General features: G+C 36.4%; 1 protein-coding gene across 2 annotated transcripts in view; it reads right to left on the bottom strand.

Annotated features, from left to right (window-relative positions):
- Nucleotides 1–1,098: 1,098 nt before the first annotated feature.
- The window catches only part of USP12 (ubiquitin specific peptidase 12), a 43,206-nt gene continuing 17,774 nt past the window's right edge, over nucleotides 1,099–26,530 (bottom strand). The window contains exons 3-9 of one of the 2 annotated variants that reach the window (XM_054821927.1): nucleotides 24,517–24,730; nucleotides 20,764–20,990; nucleotides 14,414–14,490; nucleotides 14,106–14,189; nucleotides 11,418–11,615; nucleotides 8,923–9,001; nucleotides 1,099–6,809 (exon numbers count right to left, since the gene is read on the bottom strand). In XM_054821927.1, coding sequence (XP_054677902.1) covers nucleotides 6,708–6,809; nucleotides 8,923–9,001; nucleotides 11,418–11,615; nucleotides 14,106–14,189; nucleotides 14,414–14,490; nucleotides 20,764–20,990; nucleotides 24,517–24,730 — 981 coding nt within the window. In that variant the 3' untranslated portion in view covers nucleotides 1,099–6,707. The remainder of the gene's footprint in view (nucleotides 6,810–8,922; nucleotides 9,002–11,417; nucleotides 11,616–14,105; nucleotides 14,190–14,413; nucleotides 14,491–20,763; nucleotides 20,991–24,516; nucleotides 24,731–26,530) is intronic. The other variant, XM_054821935.1, reaches the window with a different exon arrangement.

The raw sequence follows: 26,530 nt of genomic DNA, 5'->3' as shown, positions 1-26,530 counted from the left end.
CAAAAAAAAAAAAAAAAGGAATGGAAAGCAGCAGTGGCCAGTCTCACAGCCTTGCATATGCATAGCAGGTACAGTCCTGCTGAACGCAGTTTTTCTCTAGATATTCACTGAGGGTTCTTGGTGGCTGCTCTGCAAAATTTGGGTCCTGCTAGAATACACTGGGATTAGCAAACACAGGGATACCTCCTTGGTATCTAACAGGTCTTAACACAACCTGCTACTCATTCTGATCAATCTCTGTAATACTGCCATGCCTCCACACAGAACTCTAACCAAACTCGGAAATAATGCAAAGGGTATCTTTTATAAAAGAAATGTTTCCTTTTTTAAATATGTTTCTGGTTCTGTAATAATCTTAGGGAGAAATGTTGAATGCCTTTCAGAATCTCCTTAAAAAGAGGAAGAAAGGGGTACACCAAGGTTGTATTTGTTCAATCCCATGACTACAATTTCTTTTTTTTAATATTGAAGAGTGCTTTCACCAGAGAGGCACGAGGATTAGAAGGCAAAAAGCTACAGATATTTCCAGTGCAAAAACCTTAAACATTGATCTCCTCTCTGAGATACAACTCCGTAATTTAGCAAACATTGCCTGTAGCTGCGTATCAGCAGTATTCCTTGACATGAAAGATGCAAAGAGAAGACTGATGTGACATAACATTAGGATAATCAGCTTCGAGAAACACAAATAAATGTGCACGCATGAAAGTATGCAACTCGAGCTGAATGTCGTTAGCACATCTCAGGAGAGCTGATTAAAGCAGCCATTACACTAAAGCAACACTTAGTGAAATAGAGTTGAAATACCGTAACAATCACAGCTCAAAGCAGTTGATCTACATCAACTTGCCTTACGATGTGATGACATTCAAATTCTGAACAGCCAATACTGGACAGCAGTTAGATTTTTAGGCATCTGTGGATATTGAATCACTTAATAATATAGCATGCTAATAAAATATCTGGAGATCTTCTGGTTTTTTCTAACTTAAAATCAGTAACAGAAAATACAAAAATGAATCCTAGTGAAAATTCTTTGTAGATCAGACCATTAAAAGATTACATGCCATTTGACTGACATATATGCATAAATTGTTTCTGGAGGAGCACTCATTAATACAATCATGTCAACCGAACAAATTTGTGTACAGATGAAAATTTTAAATATAGGCTCAAAGAGCAAATTAAACACACACACAAATGCAGGACTCTTTAATAAGCAACAAAAAGCCTAGACTGGCAGGATTTTTGAGCACCCCCGAAATTCTCCAAACACCAGCAATTCGCATTAAATGTAACATTCTGTCTTTTAGGAAATGCTGCTTTTCTATCTAGCATGTTACTAAATAACTGTAAAGTTACTTCTCCATATTCTCCGAGAGATCCTGCTGTGCGTTTTCTCTCCTGGATTGCATAACCTGCGGAATGCAGCTCAAGGACATGACTGATGATCCTTCTGTAATTAAAGCTCCCTAATGCTGTCAACATCAGTTCTATACAAAGAGCTACTTAGAAAGTACCTTGCCCTTTTCTGTGCCCTTGCAATCTCTTATGCAGGCAGCAATCACAAGCCATTAGAGGGAACGAGAGAATGTAATCTGTTTGTATTTTGGGGGAGAAACTGGAGGATATTACTCAGTTCATTTCAAAACTGGTGATGCCTGCAAACAATCCTCCTCATATATCCAACATATTCTTACACAAGTTCCTCCAAAGGGATTTATCAACCATAATAGGTTTTCTTAGGTTTAGCCTAAAAATTAACTGACTTTAAAAAAAAAAAAAAGGTAAGAGGCAGACAATTTTGCAGACATTTTTGAATATAGACCAAAGAAAGTTTATTTCTGCCTCACCACACTCTATGCTTAAAACTGGAAACAATAGATTCCAGGGATCTCTGTAAAGATGAAGCCTGTGGTTTTTTGCACAGTAGTTCACTTGTGTAGTTCATTTATAACAATCAATCAGCAAAGCTGCTGCAAAATGAACAACCCTTGAATACAGATTACGTAGAATATTAATTTCAGTAATAACTGAGTTCTTGGAAGCTTGCATGTAAAGAGACTAATGTATTATACATCTCACATTATGCTGTGAGAGGTTAGAGGACTCTGAAGCCTTACAAGACAGAAACCATAAAATGTGCATATTGCATTATCAAGAGCGAAAACAAAGACCAAATTTCTAAGATGCACAAATTTAAGATCAACCCAGACAAATGTGGAGGGAAAAGGAAAAGTTGACACCTTACACTGTAAAGCCACAAAAACAAAAAGCAAACCCTATCCAGATTATTTAAACTTTTGGAAAAAAGTCACAAAAGTATCTGCAATGTAATACTGCAGCCACAGATTATTAACATGTACTGAAATGAGGTTTTCTCCTCTTACAGAGAGAAGGCTAACTGACGAGATGCATGCTGGTTTAATCTATAAATACAGTTTCAAATAACTGCTCTCAGGCAACTTTAAAAAAAAAAAAAAAACAACCCACAAAACAACTAAGCCAACAATGAAAAAAATCCCAAACCCAAAACAAACAAACAAAACCCCCCAAACCACCACCCGACCCTTTTTGGCATCCTTAGTTGTTGATTTGTTTTCAACACTTTCTAAAAGCTCCCACTCTCAGTCTTCCAGCCCAAGCTGAGTTCTGCCATCCCACAGTCAGCAGGTAACAGAGAAAAAGACGTCACCTCTTCACGTGTAAAAGTAGACAAAGCTTTGTGTGTGAGAGAGTTCATCCCTGTTCTTTTATAATCCATGTTGTGGAGGTATAGTATGCTAAAGGACAACCACTAATTTTGAATGAGCAGTTATGAAGAAAGTTAGGAGGAATGTTATGAGGATCTGTTTATTACATTAACCGTACATGATTAAGATTGTTCTGGTAAGTGCAACTGGAAATTTCTGTAGAAAAAGGTAAGAGGAAACAAAGCTAAGTCAGCTCTGGTAAATGAAGACTGAAGATTTCACATATCAAAATTTCTTTTAGTTACAAGGATGAGCTTAATAGTAAGACTATATGTGATCACCTTACACCTACAGCTGAGAGACCGGACCAAACAGCACAAGGTAGAGTTCCTTTAATTTTAATAAGGGAATTATGAAAATAACTAGAGGCCTCAGATACTTCTGGTTTGAAACTTTACAAACATCACCACAAAAAAGTAACCAAGCAATACAGACTTTCATCTGTATGTGATCCAAATCGTGCATATGCAGTGATGCTTGTGGAAACACTGAGACAGAGACACGGGGCACAAGCCAGGATGTCCTGCCTGGCTTCAGCCTGCTGCTCCAGAAGGATGCAGATCCTCTGCGCATCTTGTGCTATACCTGCCAGCCCTATGCAGATGGCGAAGGATACAGCAGAAGACCTGAAGCGGCATCAAATCCCTACGTGCTAATATCTAATGTCACCTAAATAAAGGCAATCTGATTTATGACAAACTTATGAAAACACAATTCAGTTTAACCATTCATAAATGTACCTGAACACCTAAAAGTCACTATTTCTGTGCAATGAAAGGCTGTGGATGTTGTTGTCACTGCTACAAATCTGGCAGGGTATGAACTGCTGTAAAACTCTAAGTATATATATTCATTACAAGCAGACACGATACCAAATCATACATGGATATTATAACCAGCTGCATCTTTTCCTTCTGATGCTGGGCTCCCGTTCTTTGGTCAGTCTCTCTATTATGTTAGTGCTGTAAACACTCCCATTTTTCTTTCCTCCTGTTTTCCCTCCCGCAAGGTGGCGATCCAAGAAATCCCTTAGGTAACTCAACTGCGTATTTTATAGCAAGGTACAGATTTTTTTTGAGGAAATGGAAGTCAAGAAAGAACAATATTTCAAAACACTCCCTTCTCCTCTACCTCAGAAATCAACAACTCACTTAAAAACTAATTCTAGAGAAGTACACCACCAAAACCATGGCTCCGCCAAACTATTTTCCTAACAACACATCTAGAAAGATATATAATGCAGTGTATTTAAACCCACTTCCCCCTCCGCGGCTCAGGGCAGTTAACTTAATACAGGAAATTCCAGATACTTTTTAGGTTTGAAAACACTGAAAAGCACAAAAGGCAGCTGACTGACCATGCAGGCTCCACAAAGGATACAGTACTTACCTTTAGAGAACATACTTTATTTAATAGAAGGTTTTTTTGCTCCAATATACAAAATAGGGGATTGTAGTCCCAATTAACATTTACATAGTTACACAGCAAATAATTTCCACCATTTACAACAACTGACAACTCTCCCACACTCCCCAATGTATTACAGCCAAGAAAAATCCTATAATGTTTTACATACCAATCAGTTATATTTTGTACTTCCCTGCCTCTTTTCTTTAAGTTGCCGTTTCTGTTATCAGTTTAATTAAGAACTTACAATTATTTCAGCTGCACTAAAAGAAAAATGAAATATATAATTTGGAATACTATGTCAAAAACCCTATACAAAATAAAAGTCAGTATCTTATAAAAATACATTGCAGGAATAAAACTAGTGAAACAATGAAAATGTTTTAAATTTTGTTACGGTATAAAATACTCAGCAACTAGCCTCAGCTTTTAACTACACAAAAAAAAAAAACCAAAACCCAAACATTTCCAATTAGCAAAAAGTAACGTGACAGTTCTTTTACAACACTGTACCTTTAGTATGCAAAGGACTTCATCCTTCTAACATGCACCATTATCCAACTGATTCACCCCTTAACCCTTTTCCCACTGAAAGCTGAAAAAAGGTTTTAAAATTATTTTAATCCTTTACAAAAAATCCAATCATGTTTTCTGCATCTCCCACAATATTTAAGCTTTACTTTACAATGCTGGTAGTTTAATCATGATACATAATTTTATATAAAAGAATTCTAGCCAAACCAAGGCTGTAGAAACTTTGCATTTTACAAAAGCAATTTGTTACAGTATGACAGTTGCTAAGTAGCCCAATTTCTTTAGTGACCCTGTTAAAGATTTGTTCAACTGAGTGAATAGGTGAAGTCATTTCCTGAGCTGAAAGATACAGGTAAGTAAATAGTCAGTTATAGCAGCAGACAGGAGACATTCTTTTTAAAAGCTGTAACAGTATCAATAAAATAACCTTAGAAAATTACAATAATGTAAAAATCACTAGCTGAAGAGGGAGTGACAAGGACATCCAAGACCTGATTGCCATAATTGGGAATGCACATCCCATGACTTTCCAGAAATTACATTCAGCTACTGTCAGACAACGTACTGGTAAGTGGAAGAATGACAAATCACAGTAGTTCACATTTCTTACAGATCAGGTGTTTTGTCAAGGTTTAATTCCTAATGGTATTGTTTCATAGAGCTAAAGCAAAGGAAACTGCTTAGTTTCAGAAATTTTCAATCTACAGGACTTGAGTATTATTACTTTTAAAGGAATGTGGTATCTTCAGTCTCATGAAATTCCAAGCCTATTCCTTCTTATTACTCAGATGTAATTTACACTTGAGACCTTGAGTGGTTTTTGAGATGTTCCCATGTAACTGGGAACAGAAGTGGATCCATTTTTAGGAGAGGGAATAATATTCTTAAAATGGTTTACTTTGATCCAAATCATTCTAATTTGCTTAGCGTATGAACCATTAACAATTTATTAAAGAACTATAATGACCAGTATACCACCACTGCACCATCATTTTCTTACGATATGCATTCTTAAAGTCTTCTATGTCATAGTTTGATCACTTTTTTTCATCCATTAATGCAAAGAGGATATTCTAATTTAATTAAATAAAGTACCTCACTTAGATACCAGTTCCTCCAGAAGGAAATCTCTCTTCTGTGTTACTCCTTTTTTACAGATATTATAGACATTGTTTTTAGAATTTATGTTGGCTCTTCTTTAACATTTAAACATAATTAGTTTTAATTCAAATTAATATATAAAATTTCCAATACTTGTTAGAATAAAGGACAATACACAAGATCCTAAGTTACAATAATTTATAAATAAAAATAAACTATTACAAACCAAATCTTTCCCCATACGGAGATTAAAAGCCATAATCTTGACTGATTGTTCCCGATCATACATTATAAATAACGTAAGCTTCTTCAGAGAAGCAAAACATACTTGCCTCCCTGACACCAGTTTATATCTTCAGTTAAACTACTACCATCAAGAAGGCAATTGTGTTGGGCCCAGATATATCTTCTTGCTTACACGTTAACCCTTCCAACCTCATTCTTTTAAACTTAAGCACAGGAAACTAAGTTCACAAAGAGTCCTTTTCCTTTGATACACAAAGTCTGTATAAAATACAGATTTTTAATGCTCCTATTGCACCAATCTGGCAGTGCAGTTAGAACCTGATTCAAATTCCACTGAAGTCCATGAAAGGTTCTCCAGTGACCTTAATGGGCTTTGAATTAGGACCACAGAGATAATATTACCTAACGGAAAGCTCCTGCAAGAGTGGCTGGTATCTCTCTTTTTGCTTATGGGATGCAGTGGAGATGTGTAGTCAGCATGATACCTGAGCAAATAAAATGAAAATGATACAAAGGTTTTAAGAATCCCAAACTCTTTGCTTAGTTGTGTGCAAACTGTGCTACTGCTCCTGGAGCTCCCTGCTTTCCTCTTTTTCAGTGCTTGCTCCATTCCAAGATAGAGAAGATGTGAGGCATAAAAAAATCTCTCTTCACTACAGTTTCCCCTCAGTCCCGAGACTGATAGAAGAGGATGTAACCAGACTCAGAGTTCTTTGAGATGTCTGATGTCAACCCGTAGAATTCTTCAATAGCTTGTGCATCGATTTTCTATATGTAAAAACCCAAAAATTTCAAGTAAGAATATCTTGCATATAAGTGACATTAAGTTCCACTCTAAAAACTATTGTCAAACAAAAAAACTTTCACATAATTACATAAAGTAATAAAATCCAAATAATTCTTAAACTTGTTATGTTTTGGTTTCCCCTCTGCCATCAACTGCACAGAGGGTAGCAGCTGTATATATTTTATATAAATATTGTTAAGTATTAAGTGAACCTACCATGAGTGCAATCTTATGTGCGTTGTGTGCGCAAATTTCACACAGAAAAGTTTTAAAGACAATGATATCCCATTGAGACTTTGTATCAATATGAAGAATGTAAGTACAAACTATCATTTCTAAATTTCTAAGCAGTGCAAGCCAATCAAGTAGAGAGGAGAATAAGGAGAAGGCAGAGTATGAAGGCTAACTTTTTCGATGGTTTTCACACGGAATCTTTGCTTGTGATCCTGTTAGCTTAGAAAGCCTCCTATAACCAAGATTTTGGGGGAAAGATGCAAAACTTCTGTTGAGAAGGTGAAAAGAGTACTGTCTGGTTTTCATTGTCATCATTTTTGGCTACAAAAGAAACTGAAACTGAAAGCAAGCTCTCTTGCCACATTTTAAATCAAATGCAATTAGACTACAACCAACAACAAGGTGGAAAGATAAATTTTCCATCACTTAGGCAGATTTTATTTAATCTCATTTCCATTATTTGGAATAAAATCTCTCTCAGGAAGGATTGAGCCATTCCAACTTGATGAACCATGGGCCTAAGACTCACTGAGATGTTTAAGAATAAAAAGATTCTTTCCTTCCTCTTTAGAAGGGATAAGAGAAAAAAAAAATACATTTCTACCAGGTGCTACTGCTTTGGAACCGGAGAGATTGTCCCTGATGTTTTTGAAATGATGTGATATCTACTACAGCTCTGTTTTCCCTGGAGGAAAGTGAACTTTTGACCCTACTGAGACATTTCAATTTACTGTGTATCTTGATAAGACACAGAGGCAATCATTTTACTTTCCTAACAGCTCTGTATATGTCCATGTTTGTCATTTCCTGTGTGAAAAAACATCCAGAATGTGGCCTGGAGATAAGAACTCTTCAATACTCTTGACTCATCCTGCCAGTTAACAATGTAAATCCAATAGTTGTCTCACTCATTTTTCTTCTTTTCAATTATGCAGTTCTTGTGTATTGTAAGGAAAACATAAACTATTCATTTTATAGGTTTATTTAATTCAAATAAAGTGAGGAAAAGGACTTGGACAGCACAATCATACTTTTGGTCATGCATAAGCATAGACAAAGGGAAAAAAAGGAAGATGATAGAACAAGCAAAAAACCTGAGATGATATAATATAGGGACACCAGTAGTTTCTGCTCTTTCTCTCAGTAAAGAATAAAAGACAACTGATGAAAAAGAAAGATCATGAAGTCAAAACTGGGGAAGGGAATTCTGTTGTTCCAAGAAAGTAGTTAGAAACTTTTTGTTTCGTTGTTTTTGTTTTTTTTTTTTAACAATAAGAATTCACGGAAACATGGCTAGTATTAGCAAGAATACCTCTAGAGGCAAAAGGCTTCTGTTTCAGGGATTAACTTTTAAATTTTAGGGCAAAATCTCAAAAATCTGAATTTTCTTCCTGTTTTGATACTCATTACACCTTTGTCTGAAACCACCCAGGATACTTGATAAAACAGCCTACCAGACTGATCCATTCCATTAAATCATAAGATCCTAGAAAATATGAACAAATGGCTTGCTCCAACAAATCGCCCTCAGAAAAGAATTGCAGTAAAACCAATTTATCTGTATCTTTATTTGCCATGTCTTCTGGACACAAGAATAGCTTATTAAACAAAGGTGAAAGACAGTGGCCACAAACAAAGCAGCTTCTTTGAAGAAGTATAAAAAACAAAATGCAATTCAAAGTATTGTACAGTCACATTGTAAGGCGCAGCTCTGCACTCACAGTTATTGCTCATTTAGACTGGGGTTGAACCCTCTTTTCATTAGCATACCAGTCCTTTACTTTAAGTAGTAATATACACTGAGGGGTGCATGCACTCTGGTTGGTATAAGAAAAAAATCCAGAGTTACACAAAGCTTACCTCAACGATATCATCATCAAAAAGCAACCAAAAATCATGACTCTTCACTATTGCAATATAATGTCCTCTGTTAGGGCCACTGTAAAATAAAATTAGAAAAGAACACAGACAATAACACACATGTATGTACAAATGTATTTCATTAAATTGTCTTTTTCTTGTAGAAAAGCAATACTTAACAGTCATTAAAATGGCTACCAGTACAATTTCTGTTTGGATGTTTCTTTTTTTTTTCCCCTCCACTTATATCATCTTCATAATGAGGTCTTTCTTATCTCTGCATTTAATATTTTGCTAAAAAAAAAAAGGATTATAATTTCAAATGAGGAATAAGCAACACAGGCATTGAAAATATAAATGATTTTTTTTTAAAAAAGAGAGAGAGAAGTGAAATCAAGAAAACATTCTGTGTTTCATAGGGACAGAAAAGATCCCAAACTATTTCTGATCTTCAGAAAGAAAAAGCTGTAGAGCTGCTGTTGATTTAGTCTCAATCAGGAATTTCTTTATCTGGTCCACTGTAAACAAAAACTGAATTAAACTAACAGTTTAGAAGTCTCAAGAATCCCCACAGCAATGAGAAGGGCTCCCAATTAAATAAAAACTGTTCTAATGCACAGCTCTTCAAGTTTATGGCAGACAAGAAATTTCTCCACAATTATGACAGAAAAAAGAAAAAAAAAGTGTCCTATTTCTAATCCAATTTCAAGTAAGGCAATAATACACTTTCTGAAATAGCTGAATCTTACAACTGAAAGCAGACCACTAGTGAAAGCCTTAACTGGCTAGCAGCACTCAGACAATTTTTATGTCTAGATCAGGGAGGGAAGGTTGCCATCTGTGAGGGACATGCCTGTGTACCAAATCACATAACCCAGCAAAAACAGAGTTCATCTCCTGCCATGGGTCTGAGAATGGGTAAGTTTCCAAGGCTGCAGCTTGAATGAGGGAGAAAGAAATGGTCAGAATTGGACAGAATGGTCAGAAATGGACAGGTTCTATTTTCCCTAAAATCCAGAACAAGAGTGTCTCAGAAGACTATGGCACAAAGGTTTATTTTCCAAAACTGTCCTGGCCAACTTGAGATCTGGTCATCTTATCTCTACTCTAATCCTAGGTCTATCTAGGGAGGAAAGGGGGTGGAACAACAGGCAGTAACTGGCAACTAGAGGGCAGCTCTGCCATTCTGAGGGACTTCAAAAGTCGGAAGAACGGGCTAAGAACGTCATGAAGTTTAACAAGTACAAATGCAAAATCTTGTGCCAGACTAACTCCATCCAACAGCACCAGCTGCAAAACAGCTGGCTAGATGGGCCCAGGAGTTCAACAAGTTGAGCTGTTAGCCAGCAGTGCATCATTTTGCTGACAGGGCTGAGCACACATGGAGCTGTACCGTAGGAGTAGAGCCAGCAGTGACATGATAATCCCTGCCACTCCACTTTCTGGGGCCCGGAACTGGACATGGGATTCCAGAAGAAGGGAGAGACTGATAATCTGGAGGAAGTCCAGTGGCAGAGAGGCTGAGGGAGATGGCTTTATTCAGCCTGGAGAAGACTACATGAGAAATCCAACTGCTGTCTTCCACTACCCAAACCAGAAGAGTGATAAAGAAATGAGTCAGGCTCTTCTCAGAAATGCACAGTGAAAGGACAAGAGGCAGTGCTCACAAACTGCAGCAAGGGAAAGTCTGATTGGATATAGGGAAAAAAATCACTGTTAGAACACGGATGGACTGGAACAAATTGCCCAAAAGGCAGTGAAATCGGCATTCCTAGTCATGAAATTCAGCCCAGTGCAATCTAATCTAATGTCAAAGTTAGCCCTGCTTTGAGCTTTAAGTAGTTGACCTCCCAGTGTAAATTACTCTATGATTCTAAGTGTTAAATCATCATTTTTAACTTCAGGGCTTTTGTCTACTCAATAAGCAGCTTGTAGAACAGCCCTGATTTTAAGACTTGAAGCCACAAGAACATTTACTGAATATAGCAAAATCGAATACAAATCTAACAGTCATATTTCGAAAGCAAGGAAAAAGTAATCAACATAACTCATACTACATGGATGTATTTCAGAAAATGTTGCTCAAGCCTTAAAAAAACCCCCAACATCTTAAAGGAAATGCTTTATAAAGGAATGTGTTCTCTAATGCTTTCCTTCCTAAGAAACTTTTTTAAAAAAAATTATCTTTAAATTTTATTAGAGTTATACGATATTGTGTGTTTTGTGGTTTGTTTTTTTAAGACATAGTTAAGTACACACAAAGATCTGTCACGTGAAATACATTGTTATCACTTTTCACAATGAACTATCACTGCAAAGCCATATGTTCTGTCAGGATTAGTAGCATCTCCCCACAATGCTTTCTTTCCTAAGAAACTTTTCTTTTAAGAGGTCTTTAAATACTATTAGAGTTATGTGATATTAGGTGTTGTGTTTTGTTTTGTAAACATAGTTAAGCTTATACAAAAATCCCTTGTGTAAAATAGAGTTATTACCTTCCACAGTGAACTACCACAGCAACAAGGTCATACATTCTGTCAGGATTGGTGGCATCTCCTGAGGTGTTAAATAAACGAAGCTCTAAAGGAAAAACTACTCTATAAGAGAGTTTTGTGTATCGATGCAGCTGATCCATGTATTTAAATCTCTTCAAATGGAGAGCTAGAATCATAGGCAGCTTTTTTACTTTCATCCTGAAAAAAAAAACAACCAACCAACAGTATTTCCAATATCCAGCCAAAACATTCGGTTGGTATCAAGAAACAGGAAACCTGTCTTACTGAAGTCTTTAAGAAATTTTGCAAGCATTAAAAGCTGCTCAAATAATAATCTGTTTAACAAATACTGAACATGTTCTGTGTTGCTAAACTGAAGGTGGATTCGAACAATTGAGAGACTTGTTAATGTATTTAAAATAATAAGCTATAATATATAATAATAAGAATAGCCATAATGAACCCATAGAATAATTTAGACATAATGACCACATAGCACAGAATTCAATTTTTAAACGTACCTCCCCATAGATTTCCTGAGTTCCCAAAAGCAAAACCTAGATCCCACTTGGTATACAGTGGAGATATGGCAACAAAGTTGTTCCAGAGATCCTGTTCCAGTTGAGTTTCTCAGTAAACCAGCCAAGTCAAACAAGCTTTTTAAAACAGGCTTTGTTACACCACTTTGTTACATATGCATTACTCCAAGTTTTCATATCAAGCCATTCATTTAAACATTGCCAAGGGGTACAAATAGCCCACTGTTATTCACCTTACCTCATGCTACCCAAACAAGATAATGCTGTGCTCTAGCACAATAATTTTGTACAAATGTTGCAGCATTATTTTATGGCAGTCAAAGGCAGAAAGTGATAATCTAGTTTTACTGAGGGCTCACTGGCCCCTTTCCCTTTTGAGGTATTGAGATCTCACATCAGTGCCTGCAAATTCTCATCAGCCATCCACAGCTGGCCTGGCAGCAAACACAGACTTCCACTCTCTGGGCAATAAATTTGCCCACACTAACAGAGCAACCAAGCTGGAGTGCTCTGCTTCTTGGCACAGCTAATTGCCTTTGATCAGCACTGTGCTGAATTTTTCAAAGTGCCTTCAGCCCCGAAAGGCAGCTCAAAAGTCTCAAAATACAGCCCAGGTTTCAGACATGTCTACTTAGACCATATTTTCGGAATGTCAGGAAGTATGTTTGTACAAGACAATCCTTTTTTCAAAAGTTAGGGGGCTGGGGACAAAATCCTTGAAAACTCACCTTTCTTCCCTTTCTCTAATTAAACTTACGCTGATAGTAACCTGTAGTAAACCCTGCTAGACTCTAATTTTCTCCATGGCCCACAAGGGAAGTAGGAAATGAAAAAAGCTGGAGAAGAGCAGAAAGATGACAGAAGCAACTATTTTTACAGGAGTTACATTTTTATTATATTACTGAGATATGGATATAATTTCTGCTCTATTTCTTTTTTCAAAATGAAAGCCCTCTTCTTACAATGCAACCGTGTTTGATAATAGGAGCTCTTTCACTGGTGAAGAAATTCAGGATACCACCTTTGCTAGTTGAGTAGACACTATCACAGATAAGCTCCACGTTATAGAGACAGAAGAAAATTATGACTGCAGTAAAACTGAACTTAAGCCCCACATAAAAAGCAGAATATAAACAATAAAAGCTGTGTTTGGCCAATATGGCAGTGCCTATGGTACAGGTTTATGTCAACACAGCTTATATTGGTCAGGAATCACGTTACCTTCCACACAGAAAAAGAGCTAAGGCAACCGAAAACAAGACAGACCTGGCTTCACAACCCTCTAATACACAGCAATTAGTAAGCTTAGGCAACATGTGAAGGCAGACTTTGCAGATGAGATATGCCAAAAGCCATGTGCTGAATCTACGGTAAACCAAATAACCAGAATCAGTGGTATAACCAGTAGAGCATGTCAGCGTTCCCATCCCTTCAACTCATCTATAAGCAGCCAAATACTTTCTCAGATAATAAATACCACACAGTATATAAAATCTGAGGTTTTTCAAAAGGTGTAAACAAGACTAGAGGAATTATTAGGCAGACAAGAATTGTTTTTAAACCTAATGAATGTCGGGCTTCCACAGAGCTTCTGATGCTTTTCAGGAGCACTGCTCAAGCAGAAGTTTAGTACAACTAATTACGCACTTTTAAGAAACCAGAAACTTGGTTAACAAAAAAAGTTACAAGCCTCATTCTTACTGAATCAGAAAGAAGTGCTATCAAGCTGATTCTTACAACAATTGGGAAAATTATTTTATTATCACGACAAAAACAAGTTTAAAAAGTCACATGAAATCAGTGACTTTTCGTCATTACCCATAATCTCTGATTAGTCACTGGCAGTTTGTTTTAACTTGTCTTTTTAACTTATTTTTGGTCTTAAGACCATTCTTTTTCTCATTCATAAAATAAATAACGATTCAAAGGAGTCCCAAAATGCTTTACATGGATTCTCATTACTCATGGAAGTAGGATCATTGAATTCAAGCAAGAGGCACACAACCAATTTATTCTTAAGTGGAAGAAGAATGAGAAAAATTAAAGGAAAAGGAACATTCTCCCCCTGCCTCATACACACACACAAGGAAATACGAGTATTTTCATTAAATACATGGGTTATTTTTTTCCCTCCCTGAGTCTGATGTACCTTTTATGTGCTTCTTGCTTACTGCGACATTCTTCACAGTAATATTTGTATTCACTGCAGAGAGTTTCTGTATTGCTGAAACCCCTGAATAAAAAACAAAAAAACAAAAAAAACCAAAAAAACCACGCTATAGATACTAGTTTCTTATCTGAAATATACATATAAACATGTACAATATAAACATAATTTTATGCTCTGGGGTCTACATAAGCTAAAATTTGCTAGGCATGTGAGCTTTTAGTTTTAATTCATACTTTCTAGGTAACAGATAAAAGACAAATTACCAAAGTTCAGATTTTTGCATCTACCTTAAACAATGAGTAATTGAAGTATTCTGCTCCACATCAACTGAAAGGTCTAAGAAGTCCTCATCTTTGCTGCTTATCTGCAGGAAAAATGAACCAATAGATTGTAGTTAAAACTAGTTATACTAATTTACTTCTGTTTTTCAGTACCATTGTCTATTGACAGCATCTTTTACCTTATGACAGCCCTTTAAAAATTGTTACAAGTGGACTATCTATTTCAGAGACTTGCTAGATCTGTTTCTGATTTTGTCCAGGAAGAGAGAAGCGTACATGTGTCTGTGGGGGTATATAATGCCCGTTATCATTATGCCATAATTTCAGCTCAATAATATTAATGCCAAGTTCCTTCTACACCTCACTCTTTTGAAAATAATACAATCACTGCGATTCTTCTATTTAGGGCTCTCACCTCTGTTCTTCCCCTATGATTCCCTCCAACTGAAAGTTATGTATTTGGATATCACAGTGTCCCTGATAAAGAGCACAAATATTTTGAAGCCTCTTCCTGACTAGATTCATACTCTTAAATAAGCATCAGCTAGCAAATTTGTTGGTAAATGAGAGCTTGGGACTTGGTCTGATAGAAGCAGAATAGTGCATAGCAATTTCTTACAAAAATGCAAGAACAACAATTAAAGTAAAAAAAGAAACTCCTAGAAGCAGAGAATAGATTCCACCACAAATCCTGAAAAACAGTGATGGACGAAATCCACAGCTGTCCTGAAAATCAACTATGTTATTAAAAGGTTTAGGAAATAGCAATCTGCAATCTTAACTTTTGTCTGCTAGTGTTTCCTCTGCCACTGAGGAGAATGTTCTGTGCCTTTTATGACTCTTAGGTACAAAAGTAAATGCTTTTAGAAAAGGTGCCTGGCCGCAGTTTCTTGATTGAAAGCAGAAAAAGTTAAAACAGTTACAGAAGAACTAATGTAAGTTTACCTTTAAAACATGAGATTTATGTTCCCTTTTAAACTCAGAATAAAAATAAATTTGGAAAGTTGTTCTCTGACTATCAAGACACAAGAAGCACACAGTTCCTATGGGCAGCATGCATGGAGAATAAAAAGATAAATACAGGTGGTCAAGACAACTATTTTTGAGAATTAATACCATAAGGCAAATACAAAAACTTACGAAATTAAGTTAAAAGTTTCTACCAATATTTGTGAGAGAACTGGGAAAGGATTCCTCCCACTCTTCTGTACCTAATCTTTCCAAGAATAAGTATGCGTGTACAAAAAAATGTCACTATGACAGTATACATCACATATATATCATCATTTAGATGCTAAAGTATAATGTTTATACTTCTAAAGAGATCATGGCACATATATAGAAAACTTCCATTATGTTTTTAGGGTGGGAAAAAAAGCCACTTGCATCTTTAGTGTGCTGCACGTTTCCTGTCTTCAGGGATGTTCTATGGTTTAGGTGTGTGGACAATTCTTCAAAATATCCCACTGCAAACCATTTTTGGAATTATCAAACTTGAATTTATAACACTAAGAACGCTGGTGGAAAACATCTTAGCCCGGGGATTAAGAAGAGCTCAGAAAAAAAAAATCAGTTCTAGAAAATACTCTGCTGCAGTCTTCAGCTAGGACAGCTGGAATTAAGGAGTCATGTGATCAGTGTTATTCAGACATGCAATTAGACAATTCTTCCTCTCTTGGTCTAATCAAAGAAAATTCCATGAAACAATAAAGATTTCACAGGCAGCTTTATCCCACGCAGAAGGCGAGGAGATGGAGAAGAAGAAAGGGATGTGTTGTATTTGGTTAAAAAGAGATTGGTACTGAAACCAGAAGTCCGCAATAGGAATTTTTCCGTTCTTAGTGATAATACTGATAATGCTGCCTTAAAGAACCTCTCTTAAGTTAGCCAGTCCATTGTGCACCTAGGATCATGAGGAACCATTAAAGGCTTTACTGAAAGAATAGCCAAATGCATTTTTTCCATCTGTGTTGATAATTTAGAAATCACTATTCTTAATTTTTAAGATTTTTTTAACATTTGTATTTGAACCGTACATTTTTTTAACATTAACTCATACATTTTTAATTATAAAAAAGAAAAATGATATAAAAGTCACCCTCCACTCTAACTCTCCCACCCCCTTCTGTAGAGGTTCTATTTCAAATAAACATCACTAAGTTCCTTAGACTAAAATCGCCAATGCTATGTATTTCAATCATCTATAGAATTAAAAAAAAAAGATGGACACAGTCAGAAAACCTCATCGCTAGCAGAATCAAGCCCTGATGTGTTCAAAAAGCGATCTGAGTGCTCCTAACACGAGCATCTGAATAATAGCGAAGAATTTGGGTGTTCCAGTATTCTGGCTAAAGGTGATGGTATGTTGTTCTCACATCGAGGACATAATCTGTGCTCAAACTGCTCAGCTGTACTCTGATGACCAGTGCTATACTGAACAGAAAACTCAGAAGGCTAACACTCATGGAATCTGTATTTCTTTCTGTTTGGAATTTTACTAGGAATGTGAATCAGCTCACTGACAAAAAGACTTTTGCAACTGCACGCTCCCATGCGTGCTAAGACAGAAACTAGTTTTAAATGCAGCTGAAACAAAAGGCATGATTTATCTCAGTTTCACAAAAAAAAAGAGAGAAAAAAAAAGGAGGGCATAGTTAAGGCTTCTATAGTACTCCTGTAAGACAGACCACTGAGATTTTTCTTATTGCCTTCTCTCAGTTCAAAGTAGAATTGAGTCAAGATTTTTACACCTTGTAGATCCATCTGAACAAAAGAGCAAGACTATCAGCTGGAGAAAAACATTATTGACACATTTGCTGCTTTTGACCCAAGACAATTACTGTTTTTCTCTGTAGAAGTCCTGCCTACATTTAGCTGTTTCAGATTTAATGTTGATGAAGTCAATTACATTCTTTTCTGGTTTACTGTTATTCTTTCCTTAAATTGTGAGAGAAATCTGTAAAATAAATTAACTTTTTATCAATTTTTATTATTATTTTATTTTAAATTTTTATCAATTAGCCACAGAAATTTCTAATATTTACATCATCATACTGCCTCTGTCAAGGAAGGGGAAAAGCATGCTAACAAGAAATTACATTAAAAGCATGTAAAGACAACTTACAATCCATTTTGTAACTTATTTATTTTATAGCGTGGCTTGACACAACACAAATTTTGTTAAAGAATCATATCTCTGTCCCTTATATTCCACTGTCCATACTTAAACTGAGGATAAATATTTAGTCAGATCATTCTTTATCTTAAAGATGGGCTCATGAGACAGCGTGTCCTGGAAAGAAATGCTTTTCTATAACCAGAAGAACTGAAATTAGAATAAAATCTTACCATGCTGATTTTAGGAACATTTTGATACTGTCTCTCATAACATCCTTGTTAGCAAGCTTAGGAAGTGCAGGTTGGATGAGGGGTCAGTGAGGTGGGTAGAGAACTGGCTAAATGGCAGAGCCTAGACGGTTTTGATAAGCAGCGCAGAGTGCAGTTGGAGCGGTGTGCCCCAAGGATCAGTGCTTGTTCTGGTCCTATTCAACATATTCATCAATGACCTGGATGAGGGGACAGAGTGTACCCTCAGCAAATCTGCTAACGATATTAAGCTGGAAGGAGTGCCCGACACACTGGAAGGCTGCGCTGCCATTCAGCGAGACCTGGACAGGCTGGAGAGCTGGGCGAAGAGGAACCATATGAAACTCAATAAGGGCGAGTGTAGGGTCCTGCACCTAGGGAGGAATAACCCCAGACACCAGTACAGGTTAGGGCTTGACCTGCTGGGAAGCAGCACTGCAGAGAAGAACCTGGGACTCCTGGTGGACAACAAGCTCTCCATGAGCCAGCAGTGTGCCCTCACAGCCAAGAAGGCCAATGGTATCCTGGGGTACATTAAGAAGAGCATGGCCAGCAGGTCAAGGGAGGCTATCCTCCTCCTCTACTCTGCCCTGGTGAGGCCACATCTGGAGTTCTGTGTCCAGTTCTGGGCTCCCCAGTTCAAGACAGGCAGGGAACTACTGGAGGAGAGTCCAGTGGAGGGCTACGAGGATGATGAGGGGACTGGAGCATCTCTCATGTGGGGAAAGGCTGAGAGAGCTGGGTCTGTTTAGCCTGGAGAAGAGAAGACTGAGAGGGGATCTCATCAACACTTATAAATATCTAAAGGGTGGGTGTCAAGAGGATGGGGCCAGACTCTTTTCAGTGGTGCCCAGTGACAGGACAAGGGGCAACAGGCACAAACTGGAACACAGGGAGTTCCATCTCAACATGAGGAAAAACTTCTTCACTCTGAGGGTGACTGAGCACTGGGACAGGCTGCCCAGAGAGGTTGTGGAGTCTCCTTCTCTGGAGATATTCAAACCCCGCCTGGACGCGATCCTGTGCAACCTGCTCTGGGTGATCCTGCTCTAGCAGAGGGGTTGGACTAGATGATCTCCAGAGGTCCCTTCCAACCCCTACCATTCTGTGAATCTGTGAGTAGGTTTGGCCAGTTAGAAGATGATCATTCTCACTTAGAGTAAAGATATATTATACTTTATATTTAAGTATGCATTAAATTTCAAATTTAAATTAAAAATACACGAAGGTTATTGTCTTATCATTAAGAAGCAATAATTCATCCACTATTGCTGTGTAATCTTCTACATGAGCTATATCCAAGTACTCTGACATTTTAAGTTATATCTCTAAACACAGAAAGACTCTAAATGCCAACAGCTTCCGACAGACATTAAAACAATCATATATGCTCACTATATTTGAAACTAAGACACTATTCACAGTAATATTACCTATTTAACGTGTCTAAATGTGTTCTTAAGTGCCCATTTTCAGGTCACTGTGCTTTAATTAGACATGAGCTTATATATTGAACAGATAGAAGCTGATGAAATAGTTTCAAGATTATTAGGGCTTGGAAAACAAAGGCCCTAATACATTAAAACGAGCATATTAGAACAATGAATTTAAAATTCAACTGGCCAAGGAGGCACAGTGGCAAACAGGCATGGCATAGCCTGTTCAGCAACAGCTAACAGAAAAACAGAACTGAGCAGTATTAGTAAAACTCTCAAAATTGTGATAGGTCTGATAACTAATATAATACGCTGGCAAAGAGCATATCAGCATTTTAAAATTGTATTATGGACTGTACCTAGATCAAAATCCTGACAGTGGTAATTCACTATGCCATAGCGAGGAAAGGTAATGATGTCAGTCATGTTAAGAGACTCAGCCAAACTCATGTTTCAAGAAAAAAAAAAAAATCAGTTCAAGAACTACAAGAGAAGCAATTGACAGTTGCCGTGAAATATTAGGGAGGGGAAATCTACCAGAAAAGAAAATACGGTAGCTAGAAATCAGTACCTAAATTATTGAAGTCTGCAGTTACATTACACATGGCATTAGGAAGCTATTTTCTTTGAAATAAGAGAGAGGTGGGTATTTCTAGAAGACGGAAAAAATTACATGTGAAATATATAATCTGATTAATTCCTCCTTTCTAACATCATGCTGAAATATGTGCATTACCTAATTAAGGAAAATAGGTATGAAGAGTCATGCAAAAAATACAGTCATTTAGCTTTTTACAGTATCTAAGACATAGACCATGACAGAATTACTGTAATTTTCAAATTGTGCTGCTTTTTATCTTTCTCAAGCAGGTAAAATTCATTTGTAAGTTTTTCTGGAATATATGCTTTCTCTTATTGTAGAACTATTCTCAAAGAAAATTTTAGTATAGCTTACTCAGAGAATGAGCTTATATCTTAAGGTCTAGTATTAGAATTCCTGTGAACAGATATTTAAGAAAGGATTACTTTTCCTGCACATGAAGTTATGTTCTTTGAGAATCCTAATCTACTGTCTTAGTGCCAAAAGCCAACCATAGTATCTTGATTTCAATGGCTTTAAATTTAAAAACTAGAAATCAGTGGGAACTAATTCAGAATCCTTATTTATGGAATGTATCACTAAGCATGACATTAAGTTAGTAAGAAATTAAATTTGAGAAGAACTACACATCCCCAAGTACCAGGCTTCACTGCTCTTAGGATTACATCAATTTAGAATTTTCTAATCTAAATTTTGAAGTTGATTATAATCACACCGACAAAAATTCAATAGAGCATTTTCCAAATCCTGACCAAAAGCCTTTTCCTACAATTCACATATCGGCTGCTGAAATTTTCTCACTAACAAAGAAAAAATGCAAATGTACAGACGAATGTAATGTTTCTAAAGAAAGAAACTAATCTAGTATGTTAGTCTGTTGAGATAAATGAATCATGAAACATGAAGTTCTGAAACACGGAAGAATTCATTTTATGAAGTATATACAGACTTACAGTTTCACATGTAAGACATCTGGTTTCATTAGTTAATGTTCCCTGAAAGATTTCATGAACCCAGGTTGGGTCTGGCACGCTGTTATTTTCATTGTCAATGTTGCCGTTAGGTAGGCGACCATTTTGTTTCTCTTGTTTTCTTTCCTCTTGCAAGATATCCGCAATTGTATTTAACAGATAGTTTAAGAACTCATGTGCATCCTGCTGCATGTAGTTATCAAAAAGCTCTACAAGATAAAACAACAGAATTTTTTTTATTTAATCAGGTAGTTTTATACTACAAAAAAGTTTCTGAAAGAAGTCAGACTTCAAAACCAGTCTTTATTTCACGGCTTGAATCACCCATGACAATACAACACTGACCCAAATCACGGACTTCATAAACTAAGCCAAAAATATAGGGGGTGGGAAGAGGGGAGGGCAAGTCAGCTTACATTCACAGAAATCTCTCAGCTGATCAGAATTAACAGAAGAGTGAACCATTCTGCAAGAAAACTAGGGCATGATTCAACTACCTAAACACAGGTGGATATACACCTGAAATGTTCTAGCTTATCCTGTCCAGCCCCCAGATGCCAGTCCACAACAATTTGGATCTCCTACCCTAAAGGCTATGGTATCTCTGCCAAGCTTAGGTCAATGTCTTGGGTAACACAGGACATCTCAAATGGCATTAGATGTCGATATTTTCCAGAAATAAACTGAGAACTTATGACAGGAAATGTTTTGTCATCTGTATGTTCTATCACAGGAAGAACATGAACAATAAATGCTCAAAATATTGCTTTATTTATTTTCATTTTTAGGGTTTTAAGTCCACTGCTGCTCTGTCATAAGCACAGTGTCATCAATACTAGCAATGAAAATAAGATTAAGGTTAAAAACTTAGAGATACTGATACTTTTAAACAACTATTTTCTTTCACATAGCTCTTTAAGTAAGGCACTATTTGTAGAAGCCATGTCAAATTAGCCTAAAGTTCTAGCCACAGCAAGAGCAAACAGGTTTCAAATTAGGATTTCAAGTAATAAATAGATCTGTCTTTCAAGATCTGAAATATTGTTTCTGGAGATTGGTATATGTGGCACCTTTATTACTGGTGGACTTGTTGGATAGATAATAATGGATTCACTATGCTTTCTGCTTCATGTCCTCAGTTTGTCAACATTTCTAAGCATAATAATTTTAGGATTAATTCAGTGGAAGGGGAATAGTTTCACTGCCACATACTTGCAATGTATAGCAATGATACAGATTAAAGCATAAAGTTGAACTCTTTTTTACAAGTCTACTCTCTTGTTTGTGTTCAAATTGGTACTACCCTGAAAACACCATTTATTGTAGTCCCCTGGGATATCAACCTGAGACACCCTCTGCTGCTACAAATCCCCACATTAGGAATGGGGCTAAGAAAACCACAAAGGCATTGAATCAGATTTAGTAATAGTTACTTCTTCTCTCTTTGACCAGGAATTGTTACAAGGAAATTTATCTGCCAATTTAAAAAGCATTCTATATCACTGGCTAATATCATACAACTCTTTTAAAGTGCAATTACTTCAATTAATTATAACTTGCAATTTGCTTGTAGTCCAAAAATATACTGAGAGACTGGCCTTCAGTGGAGGGATAGCTCCTTGGACTGGAAAGATGAATGAAAAAATTACTCAGTAAGCTTAAGTTTTGAAGTGCATGCAGGGACTACATGGAAGCTTTACTATCATGATGGCATCCAGGAGTAAACTTCAAACAGAAAAAAAATCCTGAGTTATTAGCAAAGTAGGGAGAATGTGATGCTGATCTAGATCATTTGGAGAGGTTAAGTAGTGCAATAAGTCAGCCAAGAGTATGAACCAAGTAATTTATTTAATGAACCACTACACTATTTTTGAGAAGTAAGAGTAAGTTCAACTCCAGAACTAGCCAACTGTAAGGTCTTTATTTAATCAAGTAAGTCAAGGCAGAACAAAAGCTACAAGTCTCTTGAGGTAAAACACTTCAGAGATTCTTCACAGCATTACATCACAGACCTCTCAGGGCTATGTGCCCAGCCAGTGAATTAGCATTAAGTACAACAGAATGAAAGCCTCACATTGTTCATTTTACGATTAGAAGGAAATTAAGCAAACATAACAGTACACCTTCAGCTGACTTCAGGCAAGCAGCTGCTTCCCAGCCAGTTAAGCTTTAAGGTCATTAATATATGTATGCTGTATTCCGACTGAAAATAAAGATGGAGTGGCAGCATTGTAGTCTGGAATACATGAAGCTTACGTTCTCAGTCATCCCCCTGGTATAGCTGGATACTGGCTGGAACAGAATCTAGATCGGTGTTGTATACCTACCTGATTCTTTAACTAACTCTTCTTTAAAGCTCAAAATTATATACCTTTTCATTAAATACTTAATGGCACGTATGATGTCCATGTAATCGCTGCCAGACAATTTAGCCATGTATTTGTAAAAAAGGTGAGAGTATCATCATTAAAAGAGACCACAAAAGCCAACAAGAGCTGAACTTTCACATCTGATTTCTCTAATGAAGATTTTCCAATTGCCTTGTCCTGCTTAGAATTTTAGTGTCATGACATAATTAAGCATTAAAAAAGAACACTTTCTAAAAAGATGGCTCCTGTGGTTTAATTTCTGCTTTCCATTTGAATCATTCTCTACATTTGTCATAGTTAGTCAACATTCACTGACATAATGAACTATTTCTGTAAATGCATCAACATGCAAGCATACTTACTCAAGTATACTTACCGAAGAATTGAATCAAAGTTTTCTATTCTGCATAGGTAAGAGATTGTACATTTCCCAAGAGCTTTTTTTTAACAATATTATTATAACTCATGGTGTGTTAGAGGGGTCACTTCAAATTAGGAATGTCATTATAATATTTTATTTCTTATTTTTGCTACAGAGATGGTCATCACAACGTTTAAACACTTTTTTAGTCTGCATATATAGTCTTGAAGAGATTACAACAGTATGAACGTGTCTATTGCAGCAGTGTTAACTATGGTACCTCACAGAGTTTATTTACATCTAGTGGTTATTTTTTAGAAAAAAAAACTTATATTTTTATAAAACTGTATCCAAATAGAGTAGTAGATTGCAAAGTTTCATTTTTATTTTAACATTGAATTATTTTCTAAAACATTTTGACCAGTTAGCCCTGCAGATAAGAAAAAAGAAATGTTAAAAACCTCTGGAAATCTCTTGAAATTTAGGATATCAATTACATTAAAAAAAAAATTGGCCAAACCTACTTAGTGATTTTGAAATTAATCCTTTAAAAAGTAGGTCAAGCTAAGTATTACATAACTTCTAAATGAATTTAAAAAATTGTGGGTTTTTAAGCTAGATTCTTGCAGGGAAGTCTTAACGTCCTTTCTACACACTCAGTTTGGGAGACTGATTCCTGCATTCAAAGAGTACTGTTTTTTTTAAATACAGAACAACAGCTTTACAGTGAACTTTGAGTATAAAAATACAGTTCATAGGCAAAATTAGCAAGCAATTTCACAAGCAGCCACTGACAATACACTGAGTTCCCCATGAAGAGAGACGGACAAGGATTCTCTCTCAAAACAGCTCCACGGTTACACCCTTATTCTAGGGTCACCTCTTCTATACACGGCAGGATCAAGAACACTTTCCATGCGTAACACACATGTAGGTATACCACTATGTCAACTTCAGAATTAAATCATAATTGCTGTGATTATTACACAAGAAAAAAAAAGTTACCGTTTTCTTTTCGTAATCTGGTTATAAATTTCTTGGGAGGTATTACTCCAACTTTTTTCTTCTGGGTGGCTATACTGTGGAAGAGATCAGCTAAGCATGTAAGGAGATTCTCTTTTTTTCTCGGTTGACTCTTGTATGCTAAGACTTTGTCTCGAAATGGTCGACAAAAATAAAGTGCCTGAAGGACTGAATTGCAGTAGCATGTATTCCCAAACTATAAAATAAGAGAGAGATTTATTAGCTTGCATTGTATTACTGTAGAGAGGTAAAACTAAATCCAAAGTATAAGAGAATTCATAAGCAGGGGCAAATTTTCTGCAAGTAATTTCTTCTTGACTTGAAGATAGTAAAGCATACCTCTGTTTCGCTAAGGATTAACAAGTACACTGTAAGTAAATGCAAGAAAAACCTAAGTAAATTTGAACAATACTACAGAATTTTGTCTCACTTGTAAATTTAATTTATTAGTAATACTTTGCATTTACTTGGGTCAAAATGTTCAACAAATACCACCAATTTCACAGCTCCCAAAATATGCACAGGTAAAAATATCTATCTACCTACCACACATCAGCCGCAACATTAAAGAACAGGCACAGCATGACCTTGTACTGTGAAGAAATTCAGCTGTAAATAGAGAGCTTCTCAGACACTTCAGAAATTGGATTCTCCTAAACTTATTAGTTGTGATAAAAGTCAGAAGTATCTGCTTTAACCTGTTCCTACATTTTCAGTTCTCATTTTAGGGTGAACAGGATTGGCATTCAGGAGTTTTCTTAAAATATGGCAACATGGCTTGTTTGGGATTCAAAGTTATGACATGGGTGGTAGTTTCAAATCTAGACAGAAAGGAAAATACTGCACAATTTGGACACGTGCATTTCGAAGGAGGCAGGCCACTGAATTGAAGTGGGGCAGCTAGAAAAGCATCCGTAACTCCCTCGGTACCAGGACGCTCCAGGTGTCCCTCTTCCCCAGACTCTTAAGGCACCTGAGTCTTGTCATCACTGACTGTCTCCAGCTCACCCCAACACCGCAGACCTCCCCATCACCTCTGTGAAGGCACCGTGAGCTGCCAGTGGCTAGAGCCACTCTTGTTTTATGCTGCCCTCCTCCAGTGAAACCTATTAACTAACACTGAAAGTGTGCGAAAAAAATCCTTACAAGGCCCTCAGGAAATAATCCAACCTTTCAGCTGCAGTCACTCAACCTGCAAATTGAAGCTCGTACCTACTACACATATTCTGTAAAATATGAAAATAATGTCATATTTTATATAAAGACAGTAGCACATACGGGTAGCAAATTCTAAAACTACGTTGTGATGGGGAGACTGTTACATAGCAAACAGGGTGCATTTAGAAATATTTTAAGAGCAGGTTCTTTCAACAGAGAAAAAGAACTAAAATCTTTTACATCTTAGGAATAACAGCAAAGTAACTGTTTTTTGGTCTCTCACAATTAAGACAGTGACAAACAAGAGCCGCATGAAATTTAATCAGAAAACTGGAAAGTAAATTGTTTTCCTTTATTTTAAATTAATGAAATCTGAAGAACTACTTTCTAAATACCCAAGACACACTCAAAGAATGAGTAAGAAGTATATTTCAAAAAATATATTAAGAAGTCTTAAGATCTCCATATTAAAAAGGAAATTAACGCCCATTATTTTGATTTCTTTAAGCTAGGGAAAATGCTTATATTAGCTTCTTTGTGGTCCAAATCTGTACTCAAGTAAGTCAACGAACTTAAGAGAAAAACCAGAGCTTTTTTCCTTAAAGGAAGCAGATGAAATCACACAGTAGTTCAGATCAAAACATTTAATATTGTAAGCTAACAATTTATGAGTTTATAATTAGAAATAGCCATAAAAAGATAACTACATTAAAATGTTAAGAAAGTTTTTAAAATTAAATCAAATAGGAAAGGTGCTAAAATTTCTACAGCAAGCATCAGAAGATGAAAAAGCAGCAAATTAGAAAATTAATAACATTCCAATTTTAAAAAGGAACAG

The sequence above is a fragment of the Grus americana genome, chromosome 1, assembly GCF_028858705.1.
Source record: "Grus americana isolate bGruAme1 chromosome 1, bGruAme1.mat, whole genome shotgun sequence".
NCBI lineage: Eukaryota > Metazoa > Chordata > Aves > Gruiformes > Gruidae > Grus > Grus americana.
This window is presented reverse-complemented; position numbering and strand designations above follow the sequence as displayed.